The 23,534-nt window shown below is 51.8% G+C and overlaps 13 protein-coding genes across 13 annotated transcripts; 8 read left to right on the forward strand and 5 right to left on the reverse strand.

Annotated features, from left to right (window-relative positions):
* Positions 1 to 32: 32 nt before the first annotated feature.
* On the forward strand, positions 33 to 989 carry PMZ80_010161 (uncharacterized protein; the record flags this gene model as incomplete). The annotated part of the gene is made up of 1 exon (XM_064878552.1): positions 33 to 989. The coding sequence occupies one exon, from the start codon at positions 33 to 35 to the stop codon at positions 987 to 989; it is 957 nt and encodes a 318-aa protein (XP_064725631.1).
* A 101-nt stretch (positions 990 to 1,090) lies between these two features.
* On the reverse strand, positions 1,091 to 2,479 carry CSN12 (COP9 signalosome (CSN) subunit; the record flags this gene model as incomplete). Its single annotated transcript, XM_064878553.1, has 1 exon — positions 1,091 to 2,479. The coding sequence occupies one exon, from the start codon at positions 2,477 to 2,479 to the stop codon at positions 1,091 to 1,093; it is 1,389 nt and encodes a 462-aa protein (XP_064725632.1).
* Positions 2,480 to 2,878: 399 nt separating this feature from the next.
* RPL20B (60S ribosomal protein L20B) lies at positions 2,879 to 3,741 on the forward strand (the record flags this gene model as incomplete). Its single annotated transcript, XM_064878554.1, has 3 exons — positions 2,879 to 2,882; positions 3,167 to 3,528; positions 3,583 to 3,741. The coding sequence occupies 3 exons, from the start codon at positions 2,879 to 2,881 to the stop codon at positions 3,739 to 3,741; spliced, it is 525 nt and encodes a 174-aa protein (XP_064725633.1).
* Positions 3,742 to 4,276: 535 nt separating this feature from the next.
* PMZ80_010164 (uncharacterized protein) lies at positions 4,277 to 5,125 on the forward strand (the record flags this gene model as incomplete). Its single annotated transcript, XM_064878555.1, has 1 exon — positions 4,277 to 5,125. The coding sequence occupies one exon, from the start codon at positions 4,277 to 4,279 to the stop codon at positions 5,123 to 5,125; it is 849 nt and encodes a 282-aa protein (XP_064725634.1).
* A 186-nt stretch (positions 5,126 to 5,311) lies between these two features.
* Positions 5,312 to 6,817, reverse strand: PMZ80_010165 (uncharacterized protein; the record flags this gene model as incomplete). Its single annotated transcript, XM_064878556.1, has 1 exon — positions 5,312 to 6,817. The coding sequence occupies one exon, from the start codon at positions 6,815 to 6,817 to the stop codon at positions 5,312 to 5,314; it is 1,506 nt and encodes a 501-aa protein (XP_064725635.1).
* A 672-nt stretch (positions 6,818 to 7,489) lies between these two features.
* PMZ80_010166 (uncharacterized protein) lies at positions 7,490 to 8,244 on the forward strand (the record flags this gene model as incomplete). The annotated part of the gene is made up of 5 exons (XM_064878557.1): positions 7,490 to 7,516; positions 7,563 to 7,603; positions 7,652 to 7,664; positions 7,754 to 8,000; positions 8,057 to 8,244. 5 exons carry the CDS (start codon positions 7,490 to 7,492, stop codon positions 8,242 to 8,244), a joined length of 516 nt encoding a protein of 171 aa, XP_064725636.1.
* A 71-nt stretch (positions 8,245 to 8,315) lies between these two features.
* On the reverse strand, positions 8,316 to 9,071 carry PMZ80_010167 (uncharacterized protein; the record flags this gene model as incomplete). The annotated part of the gene is made up of 1 exon (XM_064878558.1): positions 8,316 to 9,071. One exon carries the CDS (start codon positions 9,069 to 9,071, stop codon positions 8,316 to 8,318), a length of 756 nt encoding a protein of 251 aa, XP_064725637.1.
* An 862-nt stretch (positions 9,072 to 9,933) lies between these two features.
* GCD6 (translation initiation factor eIF-2B epsilon subunit, GEF) lies at positions 9,934 to 11,982 on the forward strand (the record flags this gene model as incomplete). Its single annotated transcript, XM_064878559.1, has 1 exon — positions 9,934 to 11,982. One exon carries the CDS (start codon positions 9,934 to 9,936, stop codon positions 11,980 to 11,982), a length of 2,049 nt encoding a protein of 682 aa, XP_064725638.1.
* A 669-nt stretch (positions 11,983 to 12,651) lies between these two features.
* Positions 12,652 to 14,286, forward strand: PMZ80_010169 (uncharacterized protein; the record flags this gene model as incomplete). The annotated part of the gene is made up of 3 exons (XM_064878560.1): positions 12,652 to 12,739; positions 12,789 to 14,204; positions 14,258 to 14,286. The coding sequence occupies 3 exons, from the start codon at positions 12,652 to 12,654 to the stop codon at positions 14,284 to 14,286; spliced, it is 1,533 nt and encodes a 510-aa protein (XP_064725639.1).
* Positions 14,287 to 15,691: 1,405 nt separating this feature from the next.
* On the forward strand, positions 15,692 to 16,948 carry MRS4 (Fe(2+) transporter; the record flags this gene model as incomplete). The annotated part of the gene is made up of 6 exons (XM_064878561.1): positions 15,692 to 15,750; positions 15,809 to 15,878; positions 15,939 to 15,974; positions 16,039 to 16,168; positions 16,226 to 16,378; positions 16,431 to 16,948. The coding sequence occupies 6 exons, from the start codon at positions 15,692 to 15,694 to the stop codon at positions 16,946 to 16,948; spliced, it is 966 nt and encodes a 321-aa protein (XP_064725640.1).
* Positions 16,949 to 18,860: 1,912 nt separating this feature from the next.
* Positions 18,861 to 20,222, forward strand: gse1_2 (maturation of 5S rRNA; the record flags this gene model as incomplete). Its single annotated transcript, XM_064878562.1, has 1 exon — positions 18,861 to 20,222. The coding sequence occupies one exon, from the start codon at positions 18,861 to 18,863 to the stop codon at positions 20,220 to 20,222; it is 1,362 nt and encodes a 453-aa protein (XP_064725641.1).
* A 281-nt stretch (positions 20,223 to 20,503) lies between these two features.
* On the reverse strand, positions 20,504 to 20,920 carry PMZ80_010172 (uncharacterized protein; the record flags this gene model as incomplete). Its single annotated transcript, XM_064878563.1, has 1 exon — positions 20,504 to 20,920. One exon carries the CDS (start codon positions 20,918 to 20,920, stop codon positions 20,504 to 20,506), a length of 417 nt encoding a protein of 138 aa, XP_064725642.1.
* Positions 20,921 to 21,287: 367 nt separating this feature from the next.
* On the reverse strand, positions 21,288 to 23,116 carry PMZ80_010173 (uncharacterized protein; the record flags this gene model as incomplete). The annotated part of the gene is made up of 2 exons (XM_064878564.1): positions 21,288 to 22,773; positions 22,824 to 23,116. The coding sequence occupies 2 exons, from the start codon at positions 23,114 to 23,116 to the stop codon at positions 21,288 to 21,290; spliced, it is 1,779 nt and encodes a 592-aa protein (XP_064725643.1).
* Between the last annotated feature and the right edge of the window lie 418 nt (positions 23,117 to 23,534).

Genomic DNA, 23,534 nt, shown 5'->3' on the forward strand with positions numbered 1-23,534 from the left:
CAGCCACAACGGTGGATGCCATCACCGTCATCATGGACATCTTCATAGCCGGCCCACCCTCTTACGATAGCGTCTGCCATACGGCTGCGGCTTTGTCCCAACCAGGTATTCAACCCCATGCAATCTCTGCCTTTGAGGCCGTAGGCACGCTCCTTCATGCACCAGCATTGACAGTCGACCGCGCTGTTCTCGCACTCGACAGCAATGAAGTTGCATTGCATACTGGTTGGGCGCAACCCATCTTTTGGCGCAAGAACGAGCTTCCGCCTTACCTTCGCAAGTCCTCCGCATGCGTTCGCAGTTTCCTGCTACTGGCAGCGCTAATGGGTGTCCAATATGACGAGGAACAGATAGCAGAGGTGGTGTGTCAGATGCTGCAGAGCTCAAACATGGCTCAGTGCTTCCCAGTCACGGAGAGCGAGCTGAGGATGTTATTGACGGTCTTGGAGCCAAGAACAAGGGTCTTCATCGAAGACATAACGCATTGCAACATGCGGATCCTATCCATGATTTCTAACGTATCAAGCGGCGACCAGGACGACACGCACGCTGCAAGTTCGCAGCTCCCACCAAACACGATGGGCAAATTGCTTGTGCATGCCTCACAGGCGATCCGTGAGGGGACAAGCGAAAAATCGGTTGAATTATGTGGTTCGGCGGGCTTCTTCGATCTCGCGACAATTCTGCTTTGGCTTGCTCCAGAGAAAATTGTGATCAGTCTCCGAAGATCGAATGCACATCCGACAGACCGGTTGATGGATTATGGAGACACGGGACGACCGCTGCTGATACAGTATGGAGGAGGAGCGGTCAACTGTGGCGCCAAAGGACAGCCGGCGTCTGACTGGAAGAAGGTGCCTTGGTCGTCTGGCAAAGCATTGGCAATAGATGCGCTTGGGTGGGCTGCGGTCGCCAACCCATTGCTGCGTGGAAGTGCCGGGGTTTTTAGTGGTGTCGCAATCACTGCAGCGAGAAAGTGGTTTGGCTGAGAATATGTGGTGTCGAATTGACTTGCGCAGAGCATCTATCCATGCATCCCAGCGCCCGTGCGGTATCATGAAAACGTCCTTTATACCCCACAAACGATTGTTCATACTCCAGTGCTCGGAAAAGCGTCGTTCTTCTTGCTCAAAACACAGATTCCGTGCTCACGTGAGATGTAACCCTTCATGTAACCTTTGTAGATCATGTTTGCAACAAAGCACTCCACTTCATCCCGATCCACGACTGTTGGTTCGATCGCACCTTTGTATGCCGCCCGTATGCCATGCTCAAACTCACTGATCTTGATTCTTGTTCTTCTTGACTTGCCAGTAACGTCACCACTTGCAGGATCTTTCGTATCCTCCCAAGCATTTAGGAAGACTTTCCGGAACAAGTTGCGCATACACAGATCTCGTGATCGCTCTAGAGTCAGGTAAATTCGTCGATTGACCAGGTCGACTTCTGCATGGGAGAGAGCTCTGTCAAACGCTGAGAGGTTACCTGACCTTATAGCTGTGCATAGAGGAAGGAACAACTGTTCAAGCGCCGGTAGCTGTGACAAAAGTGCTCGACTCGGTAGCTGCTGGCTGGTAAGCATATGTGCTGGGATGAGGTATGTTAGTATCTGCTCGCGATTTCTGGTCGAATTCTTGTGACAGACAGAGAGAGCATCAGATAGGTGACCTTCAGCTCCAGCATAGTTTTCTTTCAGAAAATCGAGCACGCCACGATAATATGAATATGTGCAGCGCTGAGCTTTTGGGAATGCCTCAAGAGGTGGCAGGTTGGTTCCAGGTGCTTCGAGCATGGCAATGAGGTTTCTCGTCATTGCCAGGTTATTGATTTTGAAAAAGGTTTTGAATAGCAGGTTAGCCATACTGATCACGCCCCATTTCCTCGACTCCGATAAATCTGAATCATCAGTCCTGCATACAGATACCATATTCATCAGAGTCTGTGCGGCGGTTTGCAGCTTGTCGTTCTTCTCGCTTGTGTCAGCGATGTCATCAGCCATGCCAGCCGCAAATCCATTGCCATTCGTCGCAGCATGGGCAGCTTCAGTATCAGCCTTGATGGCTAGGATGCGCAGGTATTTGCCTGCGGTGTACATGCACGGCACAGACCAGGCTGGGAAGCCGCAGCTTTGGTAGCCTCGATTGAGGTTGACGCATAGGTCCTTGTATGCCTTGAACGCTGCGTCCCAACTACCTCCTCGACCGCTTTCGATAGAGGCTAACTCCTTGATGCACTTCCAAAGGCAGACGAATATTTGCACCCACTGGTTTGCCTCCTGCTTAGGCAGCTTGAATGCATTCCGGTCTTGGATGACATGGTAGCGAATGTCGGCTTCGACGGTCTGGTAGTTCGACAGCTGTGAAAATGACCACAACCTCTTTGGATCTGACACACTGTTTATAGGTGCCAAGCATGAAGATAGGGCAGGACCGTCACCTATCCTCTGAGCCTCGTGGAAGTCGCTGAAAAGTATCGACATGGCTGCTGCTCATGATCGAAGGCGGACGACTGTTTCCAACGCTCTGCTCTGGGACTAATTTGGCGAAAGCATTAATCGAGCTTCGATAATGTTGGCTCACGAAGGAATGACCCGCTAGACCTGCTTGTTTCGAAACGAAGAAGTGGAAGGCACGCAGTAGGGCAAGGCAAGGCTGGATCAGTCAACGCGAGGCTGAGGCAAGACTGATGGAGCCCGTAGTCGATCACGTGTCGAAATCGCACATCTTGGCACGAATTTGTAGCGCGAGAAGACTTTGGTGGATTGTAACGAACCGCACCTCTCGACCCTTCGGATATTGTCAAGTCAGAGGTCGACAACTACGCTCAAGGTAAGTCATTCTGACGTTGGAAGTATTGTTCGCGTTGCTAACTTGCGCAGATGGGTAAGTCCACACATTCTTTAAGTACACCGCACGAATTCGAATATTGCGTCTGCCGACTGCTAGATGTGTATGGGAGGGATTGCGTGCGCATGACTGCGATGGTCGAATAGAGGAGGAGTGCTCTAAACAGACGGACATTTCGCTGTGTTCATCACAGAGCCTGGAGGATATTCGGGTTGGATGATGGGAATCAGGGCGCAGTTTTCCAGATCGCTACGACACCGGACGCACCCACTCGAAAGCACGGACCTGATGTGAAGAAGGTACTAACAGAAATGCTACAGGTCTCCTCAAAGAATACCAGGTCATCGGCCGACATCTGCCGACCGAGACCAACCCGACTCCCAAACTCTACCGAATGAGAATCTTCGCAAAGAACACAGTCGTCGCAAAGTCCCGATTCTGGTACTTCTTGATGAAGCTGCGAAAGGTCAAGAAGTCGACTGGTGAGATCGTCGCCTTGAACCAAATCTCGGAGAAGAGACCACTCAAGGTCAAGAACTTCGGCATCTGGATTCGATACGATTCAAGATCTGGCACACACAACATGTACAAGGAGTACCGAGAGATGTCGAGAACAGAGGCTGTTGAGGCTTTGTACCAAGACATGGCTGCTCAGCACCGAGCTCGATTTAGGAGCATTCACGTACGTTCCGATACGGAAGAGAAGGCGAGACAGTCCGGCTAACATTCGGTACAGATCCTCAAGGTCGTTGAGATTCAGGACCAGAACCAAGTCAAGCGACCATACATCAAGCAGCTCATTGCCAAGAACCTCAGCTTCCCTCTACCTCACCGTGTCGCCCGAAACAACAAGAAGAAGCTGTATGCTGCCAACCGACCATCCACCTTTGCATAAGAGCATCGTTTGCTATGTTGAGAAGTGAGGCGTGCGTGAGTTGATATTGTGGTCAGCGTTCGTACAGGCAAGGAGAGTACGGGACCATGATGATGATGAGAACGATTGAAATGTCGCTTCAAAAGGGCGACAGGATCAGTGACTTGAGCGGCCACGAGATCACAGCACTATCGACCATCGCAGGGGGTCGATACCCCAACAATGCTGTTTATGTCCTTGCCAAGATATGCCTGCTATACCACGAGAACCATTCTACATGCAGTGTGCCTTCCATCCTTGAGCGAATAACCCTTCCTGTACCTGCATTCGCATCAAAGTTACTCCGCACATCTATCCCGTTTCTCCAACCACGTCATTACGAGAATTTGCACATATCCTTCGTGTGGTGTAGCATCCAATGTTGAATCACTAACTTCACGGAAAAAGTATCCCACGGAAGTATTCTCCAGACGTATCACCCTTGCAGCGAGAACTGCATACAAACCACGCTACCACTGCTTAGGGATCCACGCGTAACGATCAGTCGACACCAAAAATGGCCAACGGCACTGATCCAACTCGGACAATAATCATCACAGGTATCTCGCCGCTATGTGCTCTCTCGGAAGCGACAGCACACTGCTTCGCCAACAGCGGCGCGACTCATCTCGCTCTGCTCGGCTACGCGGACGACCATCTCGAAAAGGTGGTGAGCAACATCTCTTCCAAGTTCCCTCACATCAAGATATACTCTCAGCAGGTTGACGTTGCCTCATCCGAATCACTTGGCATAGCAAGCCACCACATTAGATCCACGCTAGGCTCGTGGGATGTCTTCGTCCATGTTCCCTCCGCGCACGCCGCCAGATGTCCAGACACCACCATACGAGGCGCCGACGAAGATCTCTGGTGGGGCTCGTTCGAGAGAAACGTCAGAAGTCTACACTTCATTGCCAAGCATTTCTTCCCCAAAATGAAGCCGAACGCGACTTTCCTCAATATTGTTCGAACGGATCTAGACGGTGGGGGGATGGAGAAAGATTCGGCCGGTAACGCAAGTGGTGTTGCTGCTGCAAAGGTTGTCGAGTATCTAGGCGAGGAGAACGAGGCGTTCGGGCTAAAGGCGATGTGTATCGTTTCTCTCCCCGAAGACAATCATGTGGCGGATTTCATTCCGTGGGTTGCGGAGCATCGATCGAACTTTGTGCATGCAACGACCCTGGAGGCTCGTGTGGGAATCGAAGGTTATGAGGTGGTCGGGGGTGAACTGAGAAAGCGTGAATATCTTGAGGATGGCACCTTGGAGAATGGCACGCAAACGTTTATCGACATTAGGAATGGCATGTTGAAGGAGGGCACGCCCAGTGATACCGAGAAGGATACTGAGATGACAAATGGTGCTTAGCGGTAAGGGTGTCGATTTCTGCAATGTGCTCGCTAGCATGATAGGTCTGGTTGATGGTCCTACTGCTGGAATTCATGTTCGCTTCAGCCAACAACGAACACCACGATGGTGGTGGCACTTGACGGCGACAAATCGAGCTTTGCAGCAAGACTGCATGCAGATCCAAATTTGCTTGGTGCTGTTCGTTCAGTCCTTTCCTTTCCTCAGATAATCACCACCTTTCATGCAACTTAATACTCCATAGATACCCGCCAGCGGCCACAATGACCAAATGCCTGTCAAATTATTCCCTCGATTCTTTCTCGAATCACCAACCTTGTCGTATACATTCGGTAGTGTCGTAGCATTATACTTCGCCCTCAACTCGTCGTAGCTCTGCTTATCATAAATACTCCAGAACTCCTCTTCAGTATAGAAAGTCTGCGCATACAACCACTTCATTCCCTTGAGCTCCCTCAGCTTTTCCTCAATAGCCCGATTTGTAGCCACCGGCTCACCAGGACTCGGTCCCCAAACGCCAATGTTTAGCATCATCCCCTCCTTCCCATTCAGACCCTCATCTCTGTTCCCATGCGGGTTTAACCCTCCACCGGCTCCATCACCAACAAGCGGACAAAGCCACTGCGGATATATCTGGAATTTCTCGTCAACCCAATTGTAGAACTTCTCGATGTTGAGCCATGGGAGCGCCATGTCCTGGATAATGAATTGCTCCATCATGCCTGATCTGTGCAGGGCGTGGTACATGATCCGCGTGTGCATGAAGTGGTCGAGGATGTATCGCGTGATGCGGTTGAAGGGGGTGAGGAAGTAGCTGTATGCGTAGCGACCCGTCCAGAAGGCGCCACGGTCGTACCTAAAGAGGTAGCTCTTCAGTGGGACGAGTTCGCGGTGTATATTCGGAGATTTGGGTGATGAGTATTCATGCCTCGACAAGATATCGTTCATCATCCCACTAGCGTGAAGGTAATGCCATTGATCCCACGGCTTATGGAACGTGACAACGGATAGACCGTCCTCATTACTGTTCGTGAACCTACCAGTAACGACCACGCCATTCTGCCTGCTGAACATGATACCATCCACAAAATCGACTTCACCAGCTGGCCTCCGACACGCATCCCGAATGAGCTCCTTCGCCTCCGTAATACTCCCATTCACAGCCTGATAGCTCAACTCTACATATCTCGAAGCCAGCAGCAACTTCACCTCAAACAGCACGCCAACCCCCAACGTCCCAAACGTCCCCTTCATCCCCTCGAACAGATCCTTATCCTCCGTCTTCGAAGCCCGAACAACCCGTCCATCCGCAAGTATCACATCGCACCAATTCACAGTCGCATCGAAGAACCCATGTCTGAAACTCGAGCTCTCACCCGCTGTACCCGCGAAGGACCCTCCCACCGTGATACCCGGGAACTCCGGGATGACAGGCGGTATCAGGTCGTGCTCCAGCGTTGCATCAACGAGGGCGTCCATGGCTACATTTGGCTCGACGAGACATGTTAGGTTTTGTGTGTCGATGGAGATGACGTGGTTCATGTGTGAGAGGTCGAGAGATGTTGAGAGGGAGCGCACGGAGGGCCGGGTTGAGTTTGTATTACCGTGGTAGAGGCGGAAGGGGATGCCATCTTTGTAGAATTGTTGGACGCGCTGGGAGAGGGTTGTGACGCGGGTGTTATGGGCTTCCATCTCTGGGTATCAAAAGTATACGGAGTTGCTGGAGTTGCCGAGGAGTTATTGAGAGGTTCGAGGTTGTGTTGAGGTTGTTCGAAGAGTGAGAGACAATCTATACGAAATGGCCTTGGTTCAAGATCAGTTCTGCTTTACATGCACTGCAGTCTCTGGACGAGCCAGGCGAGCCCCTCTTCTTGTTTCGCGTGCCGACGAGCAGTGAGCAGGAAGAAATTTCCGGAATCGTGTATGATCAAATGGTTGACGAGGTTATATCACCGGTCTTTGAGATCCATGCAGTGCACATCTCAGTGTACTGTCAGTATAGCTTTTTGAGACAGAAGCCGACGCATCCGACACGTCAGCAGATGAATGCTCTGCCTGGGTGTCGTCAACCAATTTCGTGGGTAAGGTATATTTGTGCCTGGCGCGGTGGTTTTATGCCTGAAGATTTCCAAGGAGTCCGACCTCGGGACTTTCCGCTCTCCCCCCTGGAGCTCGCCGGAGCTCTGTTCCGCTGACTGAGGAGCTTCCGCTGTAATCATCCCAATCTTTCGACACTCAGCTGATGCACGTTCAGCTCCGAATGCTATCAACTTATCATCTTCGGGAAACAACCAAGCCAAATTTCCTGCACGCAACCGTTGGTAGCGTGCACCTGGGGGCTAGACCACGGTTACATATCAAAAAATGGCCGCTCTCAAATTCGTGAGATCGGTGCGTTGTCCATAAGCCACGGCATGCAATCCAGCTGACTGAACAGGTATACACCGACTTCCTGGCCAAATCAGGTCTGGAGCCAACGTAAGTCTTCCTTGGCCGAAGACGATTTGCTTGCTCATGATGACTCAGATTACTTCGAGGCGTGTGTACACACTGTCGATTGCGGCCATGGAGGCTGCTCTGGGATCCTTTTAGCGAAGGCGACGAACCGACTACTGACATATGCTATAGATAAAGATAACAGCAGCCACGCCCGGCAAGGTCTCGTTTGAGCTTCCTATCGAGAAGCACCACTGCAACCGTCTCAACATTTTACACGGCGGCACCATAGCGTCAATGGTTGATATGGGCGGCTCGTTGGTCCTTGCATCACGAGGTCTGTGGTCTACGGGCGTTTCTACAGATCTCAGCGTGACCTATTTGAGTTCAGGTGGGAAGGTTGGAGATGTGATACGAGGAGAAGCGGTTTGTGATAAGTGTATGATTTGAGCGTGGATAACATTGAGCGCAATGATAGTGGCTAACCCGTTGCAGTTGGGAAGACACTGGCATTTACGTCCGTCAGGTTCATCAACAAGGACGAACAGGTTGTAGCCAGAGGAAGTCATACGAAGTTTGTGGCTCTTGCGCAGAAGGACGAGAACAATATCGTCGAGCAATTGAAGCCTGAGGAAAACGAGTCGAAGGCGTCGAGTGCTCTGGGAGCCAGTGGAAGTGCTTGATAGCAATAACAATACTAAGCTTGAGCTTCCCAGGTATCTCCAGTGATGGGCGCTGGACGCACCTTGATAGATCAACCTCTCATCCCGCCATCAATCTTGACAGTTTCCGCGTTAATATAGCTCGAGTCATCGCTAAGTAGGTATGCCACCAATTTCGCCACCTCTGTCGCCTTGCCAACCCTACCCTGAGGTACTATCGACCTCATCGTAGCCTCCTCAACGCCATCAAGCAACCCAGAGTTATCGAGCAAGGGCGTCTCAATAAATCCCGGCGCGATAGCATTGACCCTGATCTGCCTTGGCCCTCCTTCCTTGGCCGCGGCTTTAGTCATGCCAATAACGGCATGCTTGCTCGCGTTGTACGCAACCATGTTGGGCGAGCCCGTCAGACCTGCGAGACTAGCTGCGTTGACGATGGCACCTCCATCAGCCATGTGCTGGAGCTCAGCCCGGATGCATTTGAACACGCCTGTTGAGTTGATGGACATGATGAAATCCCAGTCTTCATCTGTATGTTCGACGAAGGTTGGACGCTTGCGGAAGACGCCGGCGATGTTGGCGGCGCCGTTGAGCTGGCCGAGGTCACGGACTGTGGAGGTGATCCAGTCGTTCACCGCGTCGGTCTTAGTCACGTCGAGCTGTGTTGTAATGACCTTTTGCTTGCTGTCCTTCGAGGTGAGTTCTTCAGCGACAGTCTTGAGCTGGTCGATGTTGATGTCGGATAGGGCTAGGGATGCTCCTCGTGAATGGAGCACTTGGGCGACTGCCTTGCCGATGCCAGAGGCAGCGCCAGTGACTGCGATGACTTTGCCATCGAAGCTTGCCATGGTACCTGGATGGGTGTGGTAGTTAGATCGTTTGGTGATGGTATATATTTTCGCTGATTGGCAAGACGCTTGTACAACACCTACATGCGTACCTGTATATTGAAGCACTGTGACTGACAATGACAACCATGAGTGCTCTTGCCCGCGGTTGTAAGTATATGTAGTATACTCCGCATCATACTTGTTCGGGAGGGACTAGGCTTGCCCACTACATAATGCAATGCGGCACGGCTATGTGCCATTGACCCTCGGCATAAAGCTGTCTGCAAATCAGCTTTGAGTTTCGCCTGTGAATGCAGTTATGCATTTATGCATGCTTGTCGAAACAGCGTCTTGTCGGAGCCAGTAATAGTCAGACCAAGAGTATAATGAGTATCAACGAAGCAGCGATGCTGGTGCGAGAGATTGTCATCGATCTGGTTGATATGAAAACGCATGGAAACCGAGACCCCCGGGTAAGTTTATTCATTGAGGGTATATGTCATGTATAGAGAAAGCTCCTATTGCTTGACCGTCGTGGAATCATACTCAAACAGTGCAATCTGCGACTCTGCATTCTGGCGCTCACGGCAAGGTACATTGATACTATAGTATTCGGTTCAAGTAGATAAGTACGAAGGCCACTGCACGGTTGTGACACTGGCAGTTTCGCGCTTGATCCACTTCACAGCCGGATTAATGTTTCGCCGAGTGGACATGCGTTCGCCGATCGAGTCACGAACCTGAACGTTTGACAATTTTAAGAGTCAAAATAAAACCAGCCTAACCATGAGGTTTACTCTGGAATCATTTTCTTAGATAATACGCACTTGCAGTTGGATCGAATTCACCAGTACTGTACGATCAAAGGTACAAAAAGATCATGCCGCCGAAGCAAGCGAAGAGTGCTGGGCGCGGCAAGGGCGAAGAGGCCAAGGAGGACCCATTACAGGCTGTCGTGGTCGCAGACACGTTCGAGAACAAGTTCACCCCGTTCTCATTTGAGAGACCAAGATGTCTAATACCGCTGGCGAATACACCATTGATCGAGTACACATTCGAATATCTAGCCAGCGCTGGCGTTCAGATCATTTACTTTTATGCTGGGGCCCACATAGAACAGGTCGAGGCGTACCTGAAAGCCTCAAAATGGATGAACAGTTCTTCGCCCTTCATACGGGTAGAACTGATACGCTGTATGGCGACCTCGGTCGGAGACATAATGCGAGACTTGGACCAGAAGCAACTAATCAATGGAGATTTCATTTGTGTTAGCGGAGATGTTGTGTCGGACTTCCCAATCAGCAAAGCACTGAAGGTGCACAAGCAGCGGCGAGAGAAGGACAAGAATGCCATAATGACAATGGTGCTGCGCGAGAGGAACGATAGCGACCACAGACATCGAAGCCAGACCATACCGACGTTTGTCATTGACCCTACAAAAGACAGATGCCTACACTACGAGGAGAGTCTGGCAGGCGCTCCATTTGGCACCCATATCGATCCTGAGATGCTCAAAAGCGCCGAACTCGACATTCGTCAGGACCTCATCGACTGCCGTATTGATATCTGCACGCCGGATGTCCTCAGTCTATGGTCTGACAACTTCGACAATAACCATCCTCGAAAAGAGTTCTTGTTCGGTGTGCTGAAAGACTACGAGCTCAATGGCAAGACTATTCATACATACCTTGTTGATGGCTACTATGCGAATCGTGCTGAAAGTCCTACCGCGTACGCCACGATAACATACGATCTTCAGCATGGCGTAGCAAGCTCGCTCGCGCTGACCAACAACGTGTCTGGAACGCGCTTCAAGCGGCTGCGTAACGATATCTCCCAAGAGGACGGCGTGATCATTCAGAGACCAGCCCGCCTCGCGCATGGGACTATCGTTGGAGAAGGTAGTAGCATAGGAGCTGGCACCAATCTCCGAAGAACAGTCATGGGACGGCGTTGTCAGATAGGCAAAAAGACAAAGATCAATTCGGCATTTATCTGGGACGATGTCACCATTGGCAGCAACGTCAAGGTCACCAGAGCTATAATTGGAAGTGAAGCATACATTGGTGACAACGTCAGCATCGAGGAAGGTGCTTTGATCTCGTTTGCGGCGAATATACCCCCAGGGACCCACGTCGCCGCTGGTAAGAGAGTCACCGCTCAGTCCAAGTTTGATCAAGATGGTATGCAGCCAGCTGAAGACGGATATGACAGCGACGTAGAAGAACAGGAGGAAGACTCTGGATGGGCTCAGTCTTTCTATCAGAAAGCAGAATTCAACGACTCGAATTCGTCACTGGCGTCAGATGCATCCGAGACATCCGGTCAAATATCTGCAGATGGCTCAAGAAGTCAGAGTTTCGCTACACATGCGTCAGACGATGACGGCACCGAGCGGTTCGTGCATGATACTGCTGCCATCTTGGTGCAGCGAATGCAGGAAGGACATCATGCCGACGACATGCAAAGCGAATTAATGGGACTAAGATTTAGTGGTGGTGCTGACGGCAGTATGGTGCAGAAAGCAGTCGCAATAGCCCTGACGAAGCATATACATGCTGAAGTCACGGGTGGCGTTAGCGCTCAGGAGGCGACGAGAAAGACGCTAGAGCAATATCGGTTTTTGATCAGGCGGCAGAACGCGGAGCAGACAACGGAGGAACAAGTTGTCTTCCTGCTTGAGGCACAAACAGACCTGGCAAAGCGCAGTGATGGTTCGAAGGTGATGCCATTCTTCGTCAAGGATCTCTATGATCTTGATGTGTTTGAGGAAGATGCCTTCACTGAGTGGTACGAGGATGAGCGGTCGCAAGAGGCGGCTGTCACGGCGACACGAGATGCTGCGAAGCCATTCATTGATTGGCTCGCCGAAGCTGATGAGGAGGAAAGTGAGGACGATGAGGAGGAAGAGGATGATAGTGAGGACTGATATCCCGAAGCTAGAGCAGATTAATGATAGTGCGCCGGTTGGCCGTTTAGAGTTTAGGCAGTCGGTCGTGACTTCACTGGCCGAGGTGGCGCTCCTGCCTTCAAGTATCCCTGCGGATGACCAGATCAGTCCAACGCAGTCGCCCACTAAGACCTGGCACTTCTTACGTTTGATGTGCAAGATGATTGTTTGCACCAACAGAGCTTGCACTGACATGATTACAGCATCTGCTGGTATATACTTGTCCACTATCTGCAATACTTTCTCCTTCTGCCAGTCCGTGGTCACTTGATCTCGACCACTTATCGGAACCCTCTAGATTGATGACATATATCCTAGCCTACCAACCTTAGCGCTGCTCTTTGACTCCGAGTCTCAACCCCCAACCCTCGTTCTACACATATCGCACCCGAGCTGACCAGACGAGCCTCGCCAAGGCATCCTTGAGATCCCAGCCAACCAAAGATCATTGCCTGTGCTCCCACCAAGGAGCGCAGGCCCCCAGTGTTCACCACGCCACCAATTACTAGAAAGAGAAAGGCCACAGACCAGAACAACAACTCGCAGACCGCCTGCAAGAGAGCTAAGAAAGATCTTGAAGAGGAGCACAACCAGCAGGAATCTGCCCCAACACCTGTTTCACAGCCAGAGACATCTCCTACTCCCACTATGGACTCCGACGACGACATGATGTCCGCAGGAAGCGCCGATGAACTCGATTTCGATGATGGCACCCAGGCTAGCGATCTAGGAAGTGGTAAGTACTTTCGGTATTTCTGCAGAATCAATACTAACGACGTTCCTAGACTTTGGTGCCGGACAAGACGATGGTTTCGGCTACGAGAAGGACATTTTCACGAATCCTCAGAAACCCTACGAAGTCAACTTCAAAGTGCTGAGTCCTGCAGACATACAATCGCAGCAAGACCAACAATTTGAAGACGTTTCCAATATTGTTGAACTACCGCCAGAGCAGACCGCAATCCTGTTGAGGCACATGAGATGGAATCAAGAGAAGCTGCTCGAGTCATATATGGACAATCCGAAGAAAGTCCTCGAATCAGCCGGTCTAGGGCCAACATTTGCAGAAGAGCCCAAGACGGTGGCAGTGCCGGGCTTCTGCTGCGAGATCTGCTTCGAAGACAGCAATGGCCTACAAACATATGCCCTCAAATGCGGCCATCGGTTCTGTGCCGACTGCTACGCCAACTACCTGACTGGCAAAGTGAAGGAAGAAGGCGAAGCAGCTCGCATACAATGTCCGCAGGACGGATGCCATCGTATTGTCGACGCTAAATCCTTACGGTTGCTGACAGATCGGGAAGTGCAAAGTCGGTACGATGTTCTTCTGACTCGAACATACGTCGATGACAAGGACAATCTTAAGTGGTGTCCTGGCGCTGATTGCGAATATGCCATCGACTGTGCAGTCAAGAAGAGGGATCTGATGAGAGTCGTTCCCACTGTTCAATGCAAGAATAACCATTCCTTCTGTTTTGGTTGCACGTTGAATGATCACCAACCAGGACCATGCTCGCTGGTCAAGAAGTGGCTCAAGAAATGTGAGGATGACAGTGAGACTTCTAATTGGATCTCCGCCAATACAAAAGAGTGCCCGAAATGCAACTCTACAATCGAAAAGAACGGCGGCTGCAACCACATGACGTGCCGGAAATGCAAGCACGAATATTGCTGGATGTGTATGGGCCCTTGGTCGGAGCATGGAACTAGTTGGTACAATTGCAATCGATTCGAGGAGAAGTCTGGTGCAGATGCGAGAGATGCCCAAACCAAGTCGAGACATTCGCTAGAACGATATCTTCACTACTACAACCGATATGCCAACCACGAACAGTCTGCCAAGCTCGACAAAGATCTTTATCTGAAGACGGAGAAGAAAATGCAGAGCCTGCAGTCACAATCTAACATGTCGTGGATCGAGGTCCAGTTTCTCGACTCGGCTTCCAAGGCTCTTCAGGCATGCCGACAGACGCTGAAGTGGACATATGCTTTTGCATTCTACCTGCAAAGAAACAATATGACAGAGATCTTCGAAGATAACCAAAAGGACCTGGAGATGGCGGTCGAGAACCTAAGTGGCATGTTTGAAAAGCCCGTTGCCGAATTGGCTGGCCTCAAAGTCGACATTCTAGACAAGACCACGTATTGTCTACGGCGACGAGAGATCCTGCTGATAGACACGGCAGAAAACCTCAAGAAAGGTGAGTCGTCCGCCTACCATCTACATATGAGCGTGTGCTAATGACCAATATAGAGAGCTGGCAGTTCAACACGGAGCTGTGAGGAGCAGCTTCTGAGACTCAGACATCGCTTGACTCGCCTACCACGTCAGGTACATCCAATATCTCCACACGTCGCAGGTCTAGTGAAAACCTTCGCCAACGGTTTCGCACATTTATAGCTGGACGAGCACAACAGCAAGCTCACGCGGCCACCGTCGACGAATCTGTAACAGAAGGTGATCCACGGGTGGAGCGATTCCGAACAGTCATGGTCATACTAAGGGCACATGGCTACTATTGACGGACTTGTACTAGCTGAAGCACAGGCTGAGCGATTTCACGCGATTGTGGCCAGTCGAGCACTGCAGCGACGGCACATGGCTACCACCGACGGATCTGTGATAGTAGGCGAACCACTGACTGAGCTGTTGGAGCTCGAAATGGGATTCGAGTACGAGGACACTGCGCGAAATGGCCACCATGCTCATCATGTACACCACCGACACCAAGAGTAGGTTAGATCGTGGATCACAGGAGAACGATGTGAGAGTATCAGGAATAGTGAGTTTAGCATTAGCAGATGGTAGAACGAATGGAGCACGCGAGAATTAGGGAACAGCCCCAGCGGGCTCGAGGGTGTTCACCCGCATTAGGAGAATATTGGACACAGCGTAAATCATGTAATGCATTCAATCATCGAATTGTGCGATATCCATCTTCGTGCAGCCATCATAGTAACATTTGTATGTGTGAATACAGCCTCAGGCACAACGGAGTGGCAGAAAGTCAAAGATGTTCTGGCCAAGCCTGGACGCTCCGAGGACTTCGGAAGCGGACGAGTGACAACCAAAAGAGGCATCAGATAACACAGAATGCGGACTCGGATCGAACAACAGGGAAGCGGAAGAGCTGGATCAGAGTGGCAGGCATGACACGATCAGCGCTGACAGGCCGAAGCTCGCTCACAACTTTTGATAGAACCGGAGAGTCTCTCTGAAAAAGCTCGGCCAGAAAGTTTAGCTCGCTCTGCCCGTCATGATGACAAGCATTTGAGGCCATCACTACTACTAGCACCTGGTCCTCGCCGATCTTGTTGACATTTTTCGTACACTGTACTCGGTTCTGTCTTTGGTTGTCTAATCTTGCCTTGCCTCGTCCTGTTCGTTGCTGTACATCAGTCTTGCCACTGCGTCTGCTGGCGTCGATGACCATTACGATATAATCTTGTACACTTATTCAGCACTATTCGTGTCTGACCGGGCTGTCCAGCTGCCATCTGTCCGGCGGATAAAGTGCTTAGCGACGTCGAGCTCGATATCAGACTTCGCCATATCCCTGCCTGCAACCTATACGAGTTGAGCCCCGATATATCCTACTGCCTATCCTCCAACACAGATATACTTTGAGCAGCAAAAGTGGCGACCCAAGCATCTCTTCCTGCGGCGCTTTCGCAGCCCGCGGAGAAGATGGCTCTGGAAACACATAACAAGGGCAGTCCAGATGCGGTAGCGGGAGAGGAGTTCGAGTGAGTTGCGCTGAGCACGTCTGTAGCGTAATAAGAGCTGGGAGCTAATCGTGGGCAGATATGAGGCGCTCCCTGAAGGATATGGTTTGAGCCATAATATGCTTGCGGGTGCTTTTGCTGGGATTGCTGTAAGCGCGACACACTGCGCGGAGAACGCGGGTGGGAGCAAAATGGCTGACATGGCTTAGGAACATACTGTTATGTATCCCGTGGATTTGATGAAGGTGAGCACTTTCCAGCACTTCCTCGATGAGGACGCTCGGAGCAATACTGACATCTTCTGCGCAGACACGAATGCAAGTAATAAATTCGGGCGGCACAATCTACACAGGCATATCGAATGCCCTTTCCACGATATCACGGATAGAAGGCTTCAGGACGTTATGGAGAGGAATGAGCAGTGTCATTGTGGGAGCTGGTGAGTCCATACAGAAAGAGCTGGACGCAGAACATAAGAGCTGACATCGTGCCATAGGACCCGCCCACGCAGTCTACTTCGGCACATACGAGGTCGTAAAAGAATTCGCAGGAGGAAACGCGCGAGACGGCAAACACCACCCTGCGGCCGCTGCCATGTCAGGCGCCTGCGCAACGATAGCAAGCGACGCGCTGATGAATCCCTTCGACGGTATACCCGCTTCAATCTCCCAGTCTAGCACCCGCAGCTAACACCCACACAGTCATAAAACAACGCATGCAAGTCCACGGCTCAACCCACCCCTCAATAGCAGCCTGCGCCCGCTCCGTCTTCCGCACCGAAGGCCTCTCCGCCTTCTACGTCTCCTACCCCACAACCCTAACCATGACCGTCCCCTTCACCGCCTTCCAATTCATGGCCTACGAGTCCCTCTCGAAAGTAATGAACCCCTCCAAAACCTACGATCCTATAACGCATTGTGTGGCCGGTGGATTGGCTGGTGCATTCGCGGCGGGGATAACCACGCCGCTTGACGTGATTAAGACGCTGTTGCAGACCAGGGGGGCGAGTCAGGATTTGGAGATTAGGAGGGTGAGTGGGTTGGTCGCCGCGGCGAGGATTATCAAGAGGGAGTATGGGTGGAGGGGGTTTATGAGGGGGTGGAAGCCGAGGATTGTTACTACGATGCCGAGTACGGCGATTTGTTGGAGTAGTTATGAGATGGCTAAGGCGTATTTTAGGAGGACGTTGAGGGAGGATGAGGCGAGGAGGGCGTTGTGAGGGGTGGATTGAAAGAGCTGTGCACGATACAATGTTTGAGCGACAGGGATGAGTTTCTTGAGGAGAAGATCAGGCTCAGATGTGAGGAATAGAGACTGATGTCTTCTGCCGGAAGTTATAGCCTGTCCGCACGGTTTGAGCAGGGTTGAGGTGCCGAAAGAGACAGTTGCGGCGTGTGGGAAGGCACTCTCAGCGTTCCGCGAGGCGTTCTCGCGATTTGTGGTTCGTGATGTGACCACGTGAGCATTGAGTACGTTCGCAGGGAGCCAGCGGTAGTGGTTCACCCCAAACCGGGGGTGGCAGCGATGGTCTATGGGCTGAGGTTCGCAGATCCAGTCATGAGGTTGTCTGCAATATTTGGGTCATGGAGGCTATCTCATGTACAGGTACAGATTCAGATTCCAATGCGAGAACAGTTGGCTGCATACAATGGGCAATTTACATTTCTACACTGCCACTGCAGCGCGCAATAGTGGTGGCTCACGTTCGACATTGGAACAACTGAGTGACCAAGCTACAACCGTCGAGGGCCCCCATCACATGTGGCTGATACGATGCTAGACTCTGCTGATGTTCTTCATCGAGCTCAATTGGTTGTCTCTCTCGACGTTTGCTTTCAGCGTCGCTGCAAAGTGCCCTGACGCACAGAAGGTCACGTGTCGCATTGCCGCTCCTGCTACGGAGTGGGTGCGGTCTCGAGAGCTCTTTCCTGCCTGAGGCAGTACGATCACAGTTTCTAACCACGCGTTGTGAACAACCCTCTACCTAGTACTCACAACTCTCTCCTTGATTGTCCTTCTTTGCCAGTTTTTCGCTTTTCCGATTGCAAGTAGATGGTCATGATGGAGCTTGACGAGATGTCAGGCTCCAGGCCAACTCAGTGTGGCGCAGCACATATTGACCTGCATGGCTTGAGTCAGGCTGAAATCACTTCACAGCACTAGAATCGAGTCTCGAACTCATGTTCCGCTCATTGTGGTGGTATACTGCTTTGCTGCGTCTTACGAAGTAGACGCAGAAGGAAGTATCACAACCTACGGATGCAGTACGAGATGCATTCTCCGGCCAGTTTACTGTCATCTGTGTAACCTGTTTTGCCGCCAATAGGCCATACGATCGTCCCACGGCTCGTCCTGATCATTGAACCACTGTTCTGTTGTCGGTTTCTTGAATCAGTCATCACAACATCAATACGTGGTTAATCAACACAAGCACTTACAAGCTCGAGGAGTTCCATAAGTGCCCAGCCGGTACTTACGCCATCCTATCCCATCGATGGGAGGAAGATGAATTAAATTTCGATGAATTCCGGGCTGGGCAGGGCCGCGACAAGAAAGGCTTCTGGAAGGTTCATAGATGTTGCGAACAAGCTCGCGCCCGGAAACTTGCCTATGCTTGGGTTGATACATGCTGCATTGATAAGAGGAGCAGTGCAGAGCTTTCTGAAGCGATCAATTCAATGTATCAGTGGTATGCTGAAGCACAGGATTGCTACGTATACATGTCAGATGTGGTATGTTCCACAGGATCTACAGACACTACCGCACCCACCGCTTATGGTTATGAGCTGACGAGTAGAGTGGGAGAAACACATCATCCACCTGACTCTGTCACGGAGAAGTGTAAACGGGCCTTTCGTCGGAGCAAATGGTTCACACGAGGATGGACACTTCAGGAACTGCTTGCGCCTTCCGAGGTTTTCTTCTTTGACCACAAATGGAACTGTCTTGGCAACAGCAGAGGGCTTGTGAATCACGTCGAGCGCGCCACAGGCATCTCGGCAGATGTGTTGCTCAAACACAATCTCCTAGAGGATTGCTCCATAGCCGAGCGCATGTCTTGGGCCGCCTCCCGAGTCACAACCCGAACCGAGGACATCGCTTATTGTTTGCTCGGTATCTTTGGCGTCAACATGCCTTTGCTGTATGGTGAAGGGGAAAAGGCCTACTTGCGCTTACAGGAAGCCATTATTCAAACCTCAGATGACGAGTCGATCTTCGCGTGGACTGGCGTAGATGAAGGTGGCAGTGGCCTGCTCGCAACCACACCAAAAGCATTCGCTTTGGGTAGACACATTGTGTATCAGCGCTTCCGCACTGGAAAGCCGGCATATGCGTCGACGAACAAGGGTATAGCAATTACCTGCACTTTGACCCCTTACGAGATGAACACATACGTCGTGCCCCTCCAATGCAGGATGATCTGCCCAGGGATGCAATCCGCGTCTTACATTGGCATTTGCTTGTGCAGAACGGACAGGGACGACCAATATCGACGAGTACGCTCTCAGAAGCACGTCTTGTGCTTCCTTACGGATGTGTTCGTCACTCGTACCGAGAGAGACCCCGTCAATGAGGCTCCGCTCGAAACCTGCAGAAAGCTCTGCCCTCGTGTCTTTCGAGGGCCGATGGTGTGCGCGAAGAAAAATGCCATGCTGTACGTGCCACAGACTTACAGTAGACCTCTGCAGCATAAGGGGGCCTTCCGTGTTGAGCTAGACCACGTGTCCTTTTCCTGCTTTCGAGCATTGGATGGCGCACGCGAGTGTGACCAACCGGCAGATTCTACGCCGCTCTATGAGGTTATTTCACTCGCTTACGCTGAGTACGGCATTGCCACAAATGCAACCATACATATCTCAGCAAAGAACACAAGTCTTACAATAGGTCCTAGGGATTTCAACGAAGGGATCCACCTCGATATGTCCAGGCTCTCGACACAAATCCAGCACATCAGAATTGGCTTTAACATGGACTGTGATCCTGTTTGCCTCCTCATCACGAAAACAGATAAAGCCGAGGCCTTCGAGAAGAATAATGTCAGATCGCCGTACCTTTGCACTAATATCTACTCTGACTGGTCTCGCTGGGCTTTCTCGGATTGGGGCCTGCCGTTCTCGAACATCAATCACAAGAACACTAGGAACGGGTCTTTATACATCAACGGCATCTGGACCATGGTTGGTGACAGAATCCACGGCATCAGCCAGTATTGCTCCAGCCGTGCAGACTGTGAGGCGGACATGAGGACCTCAATCCATGTCACTCTTATACCCTCCGATTCCACTCCTCCGAGTTGGTTATTATCAGTGAAGGAGGAGATCGTGGCTGATTTGATCGAGGACTTTCTTCGCTCCGAAACACGGCAAGGGGCCCAAGAGGGAGAAGCCTCTGACAATGATTCTATCATCAACGTGGTGCGATTTCCTTCTCGCGCTGCACCTGCCGAGAAGGAGGTAGTAGTGGTGCCAGCACAGGAAGTGCGATCCAGGTAAGGCCTCCATGACCTGCTTCACAGCCATGAACGAAAGAACGCTAATGTTGATCGATAGCAGACGCCACAAGTCACGCGCGAAACATGTCGTTCGAGAGCTTGGTCAGAGTGAAACGAACATCACGTCTGAGAAGAGTACGCTGCGCTAGGTCTTTCTTGTCGCCGGGACTAGATCCGTGCCGTTTCCTCGTTCAATCACGTCGTCTATCCTCACCCGCAGTCCTATATCCCTCCGAAGCAGTCGTCCACTCCTCATCGGCACTCGTACTTCCACCGTCACTGTCACCGTGACCCATTTTGGCCTCCACCTTTTGTCCCAGATGCCAGCTTCGCACCCTCAGTATCGTCTTTCGTTACGGAGCTTTGCTCTTCGATCGCGGCAGGGATAATAGCAGCTTGTCCACGAAGCCGTCTCGCGCGTTCGGCGTCGAAGACCACGATGTCATCACCGCTGTCCAGGTCACTGTCATTCTTGTCTGGTGGGCTCCGCTTTACAGCTGAAGTGTTCTTGGGACATCGTTGCCTGGAGCCATCCGGCGCTTGTCCAGTCTTGATGTGTTGGTTTGAGGTTGGAGAGGCTGTGGTGGATGGGTTTGTAGTGGTTTGGACGTTGGTGTTGGCGGGGGTGTTTCCAGACTGGGAGGGAGCATGCTTTGTGTTGTCACGGTCATCTGTTGTTTTATGCGGTAGTTGATTCATATCTTCGTTTCGAGTTCCGGCGAGTAACGTGGTGACGAAATGGACAGAGGGGATTTCCTCGAAGGGAGGTCTATGTAGACGGAAGAATGTTGGACGATAGTCTAAACATAGCAAAGCTTGCCTATTTGCAGGCAGGGCAGCGGTCTCGTGCTGATTGTGCCATGGCAATTGCTCAGTACGCGAAACGCGTCACTGTGTGCTTCAATGGTTATCGTCGCATTCTCGTTCTACACTCTCTGGCAGTCCCGTAGCCACCATCATATCCACATTGTCACTATGCTAGCATTTGTCCTTCGCAAGGTCGCTGCGCTCAATCTCGGCAGAAGGTGAGAACTGCAGACCACTCGTTACACGCGAACATCCCAGGCTAAAACGGCACAGGCAAATTCCTCTCCCTCCACCCCAACCACCTCGGTCTCCGTCTCCCCAGTCTTATCTCCGGCCCCTCAGTCCTCACCAAATCCTCCAACGCACTCCCCCACCTCACCAGCTCCGCCTCCCCCCACATACTCTGCATAAGACTCAATCCCCACGGCATCCCGTGATCACCCTCCTGATCATGATATCCCATCGGGATCGTAAGAACAGGGTACTGCGCCTGCGCGGCGACCTGATATGTCTGTCCGACTGATGACGGAACAAGCAGCGCCGAAAGTGGATCCCGGGTGTACGCCGTCAGCGCATAATCGATTGCATCCTTACATGTACTTTGTGTGAAATGTAACGCTTGGTAGTATATTTCATCGCGTACACCACCACTCTCGAGTGAAGCGAGGAACGAGTCCTGACCCGAGTAGAACGCGATGTTCCCGTTTCCTTCGATGTAGGGTGTTCCGCCTTCTGTGCCGGAGTTCTCGTTGTTGTAACGGACGATGTCGCTGAGACTACGTATATTGGTATTGTTTAGCTCAGAGAGGTACGTCGCGATGTTATTGTAGAAGTCGACTTTTACGACTGTGAATTCTGATTCGTTGGGGAAACCGCGGGTTGTGCCGTAGTCCCAGTCCCAGCCGGTTGGGGAGATGATTGTTGAGGCGTTGGGGAGTTCGGTGTTGTTTAGGACTGTGCCGCCGGCGGATTCGATGAGGGAGATAAGGTGGGCGAGGGTGGTTCTTTGCTCCGAGGTCGCGTAGGTCCAGAAGGTGGTCCAGGGTATGCCGAAGGTTGCGTTTGTGAGGGATGTGCGGTTCCTGAGGAAGGGGGTGTAGCCGTTTGGGTGTGTATGACCGCCTTGTGCGGAAGTGTAATTATCGCGTGGATCGGGTCCGTAGATTGCGTCAAGGGCGTAGACTGCGTCGCGGACGGTGCGTGCGAATGTGCCGACCGTGTCTTGGTGCACGGACTCCGGGATGACGCCGGCGCGGGATGTCAGGCCTACACTTGGCTTGAAGCCGACGATTGCGTTGCGCTCTGCGGGGCTGATGACGCTGCCGTCTGTTTCGGTGCCGAGACTGAATGCGATGGCGTTGGAGCCGACGGCGATGCCGCTGCCGGAGGAACTGCCGCCTGGGTTTCGGGTGAGATTGTAGGCGCTTCTGGCTTGGCCGCCGCGGGCGGAGTAGCCTTCACTGTAGTTTGAGCTGCGCATGTCGGCCCACTCGCTGAGTGTGGCTTTGCCGAAGAGGACAGCGCCTGCTTCGCGAAGCTTCGATACTACGTGGGCGTCGCGGGGCACGATTGAGCCTAGGAGAGCGAAGCTACCGGCTGTGGTCTCCATATTGTCTTTGGTGGCTATGTTGTCTTTGACTGTGAAGGGGATGCCGTGGAGTGGTGAGCGTACGTGGCCTGCTGCACGTTCGGCGTCTAGGGATGCTGCTATCTGGAGGACATCTGGATTGAGCTGGAGGAGAGAGCTGTGTTGCTAGTAAGTGGTGTGAATGGCCCAACGGGGTTATGTGCCTACTTCGTATAACTTTGCAGCTGATAATTCCGTTGTAGGTAGCATATGGTAAGCTGGACGGCTGTTAAGCTGCCCTCTGACATTGCTTGTTGCATATCGTCGATGGTGGCTTCTTCGAGCGGGAAGGAACCACATAGAGGCATAGGAAACAGATCCGGGGTGCCCTCGTTCTCCTGAAGAGGGAACACTGAGATTTGAGTGCCCAGAGGGAGGTGTTGCGCGTCAGAAGCGAGCACAAGTGACGCCAGTGTAGTAATTATCACCCAGGCGGCCAAAATGCGTCGAAGGTCCCACATTGTAGGAGTTGCCATCCAGATAAGGCGGTGGGTGAAGTCTGGCAGGTTATCGAGGTGAACAACGGAGATCGATGGTAGTTACGACGTCCGTGAGGACAATAGATTCTCGTATGAGCGTGAGACTCACCTTGACACACATCTGAAGGAGGTTTATTTGGCGGAGTGCTGGTTGTCAACATGGCACGTACATTTGACAGCTCATGGAAGATGCGATCGGCTAGGGTAAACAGTGAATCGCCTCAGACTAAGCTGGGGAAGTCGCCATAGAGACTTGGTGATGTACTTTCCTAATGTATTAGAGGAGATAGGAAGCAGCTCTTGCACGCTGGGAGATGTAATAGCATGTAACCTCAACACGTCAGGTTGCATGGTCGGACCGATTGCTCCTGTCAAGTTTACGATAACAGCTTGCATGTTG

The sequence above is a fragment of the Knufia obscura genome, assembly GCF_036327395.1.
Source record: "Knufia obscura strain CCFEE 5817 isolate CBS 148926 chromosome Unknown scaffold_16, whole genome shotgun sequence".
NCBI lineage: Eukaryota > Fungi > Ascomycota > Eurotiomycetes > Chaetothyriales > Trichomeriaceae > Knufia > Knufia obscura.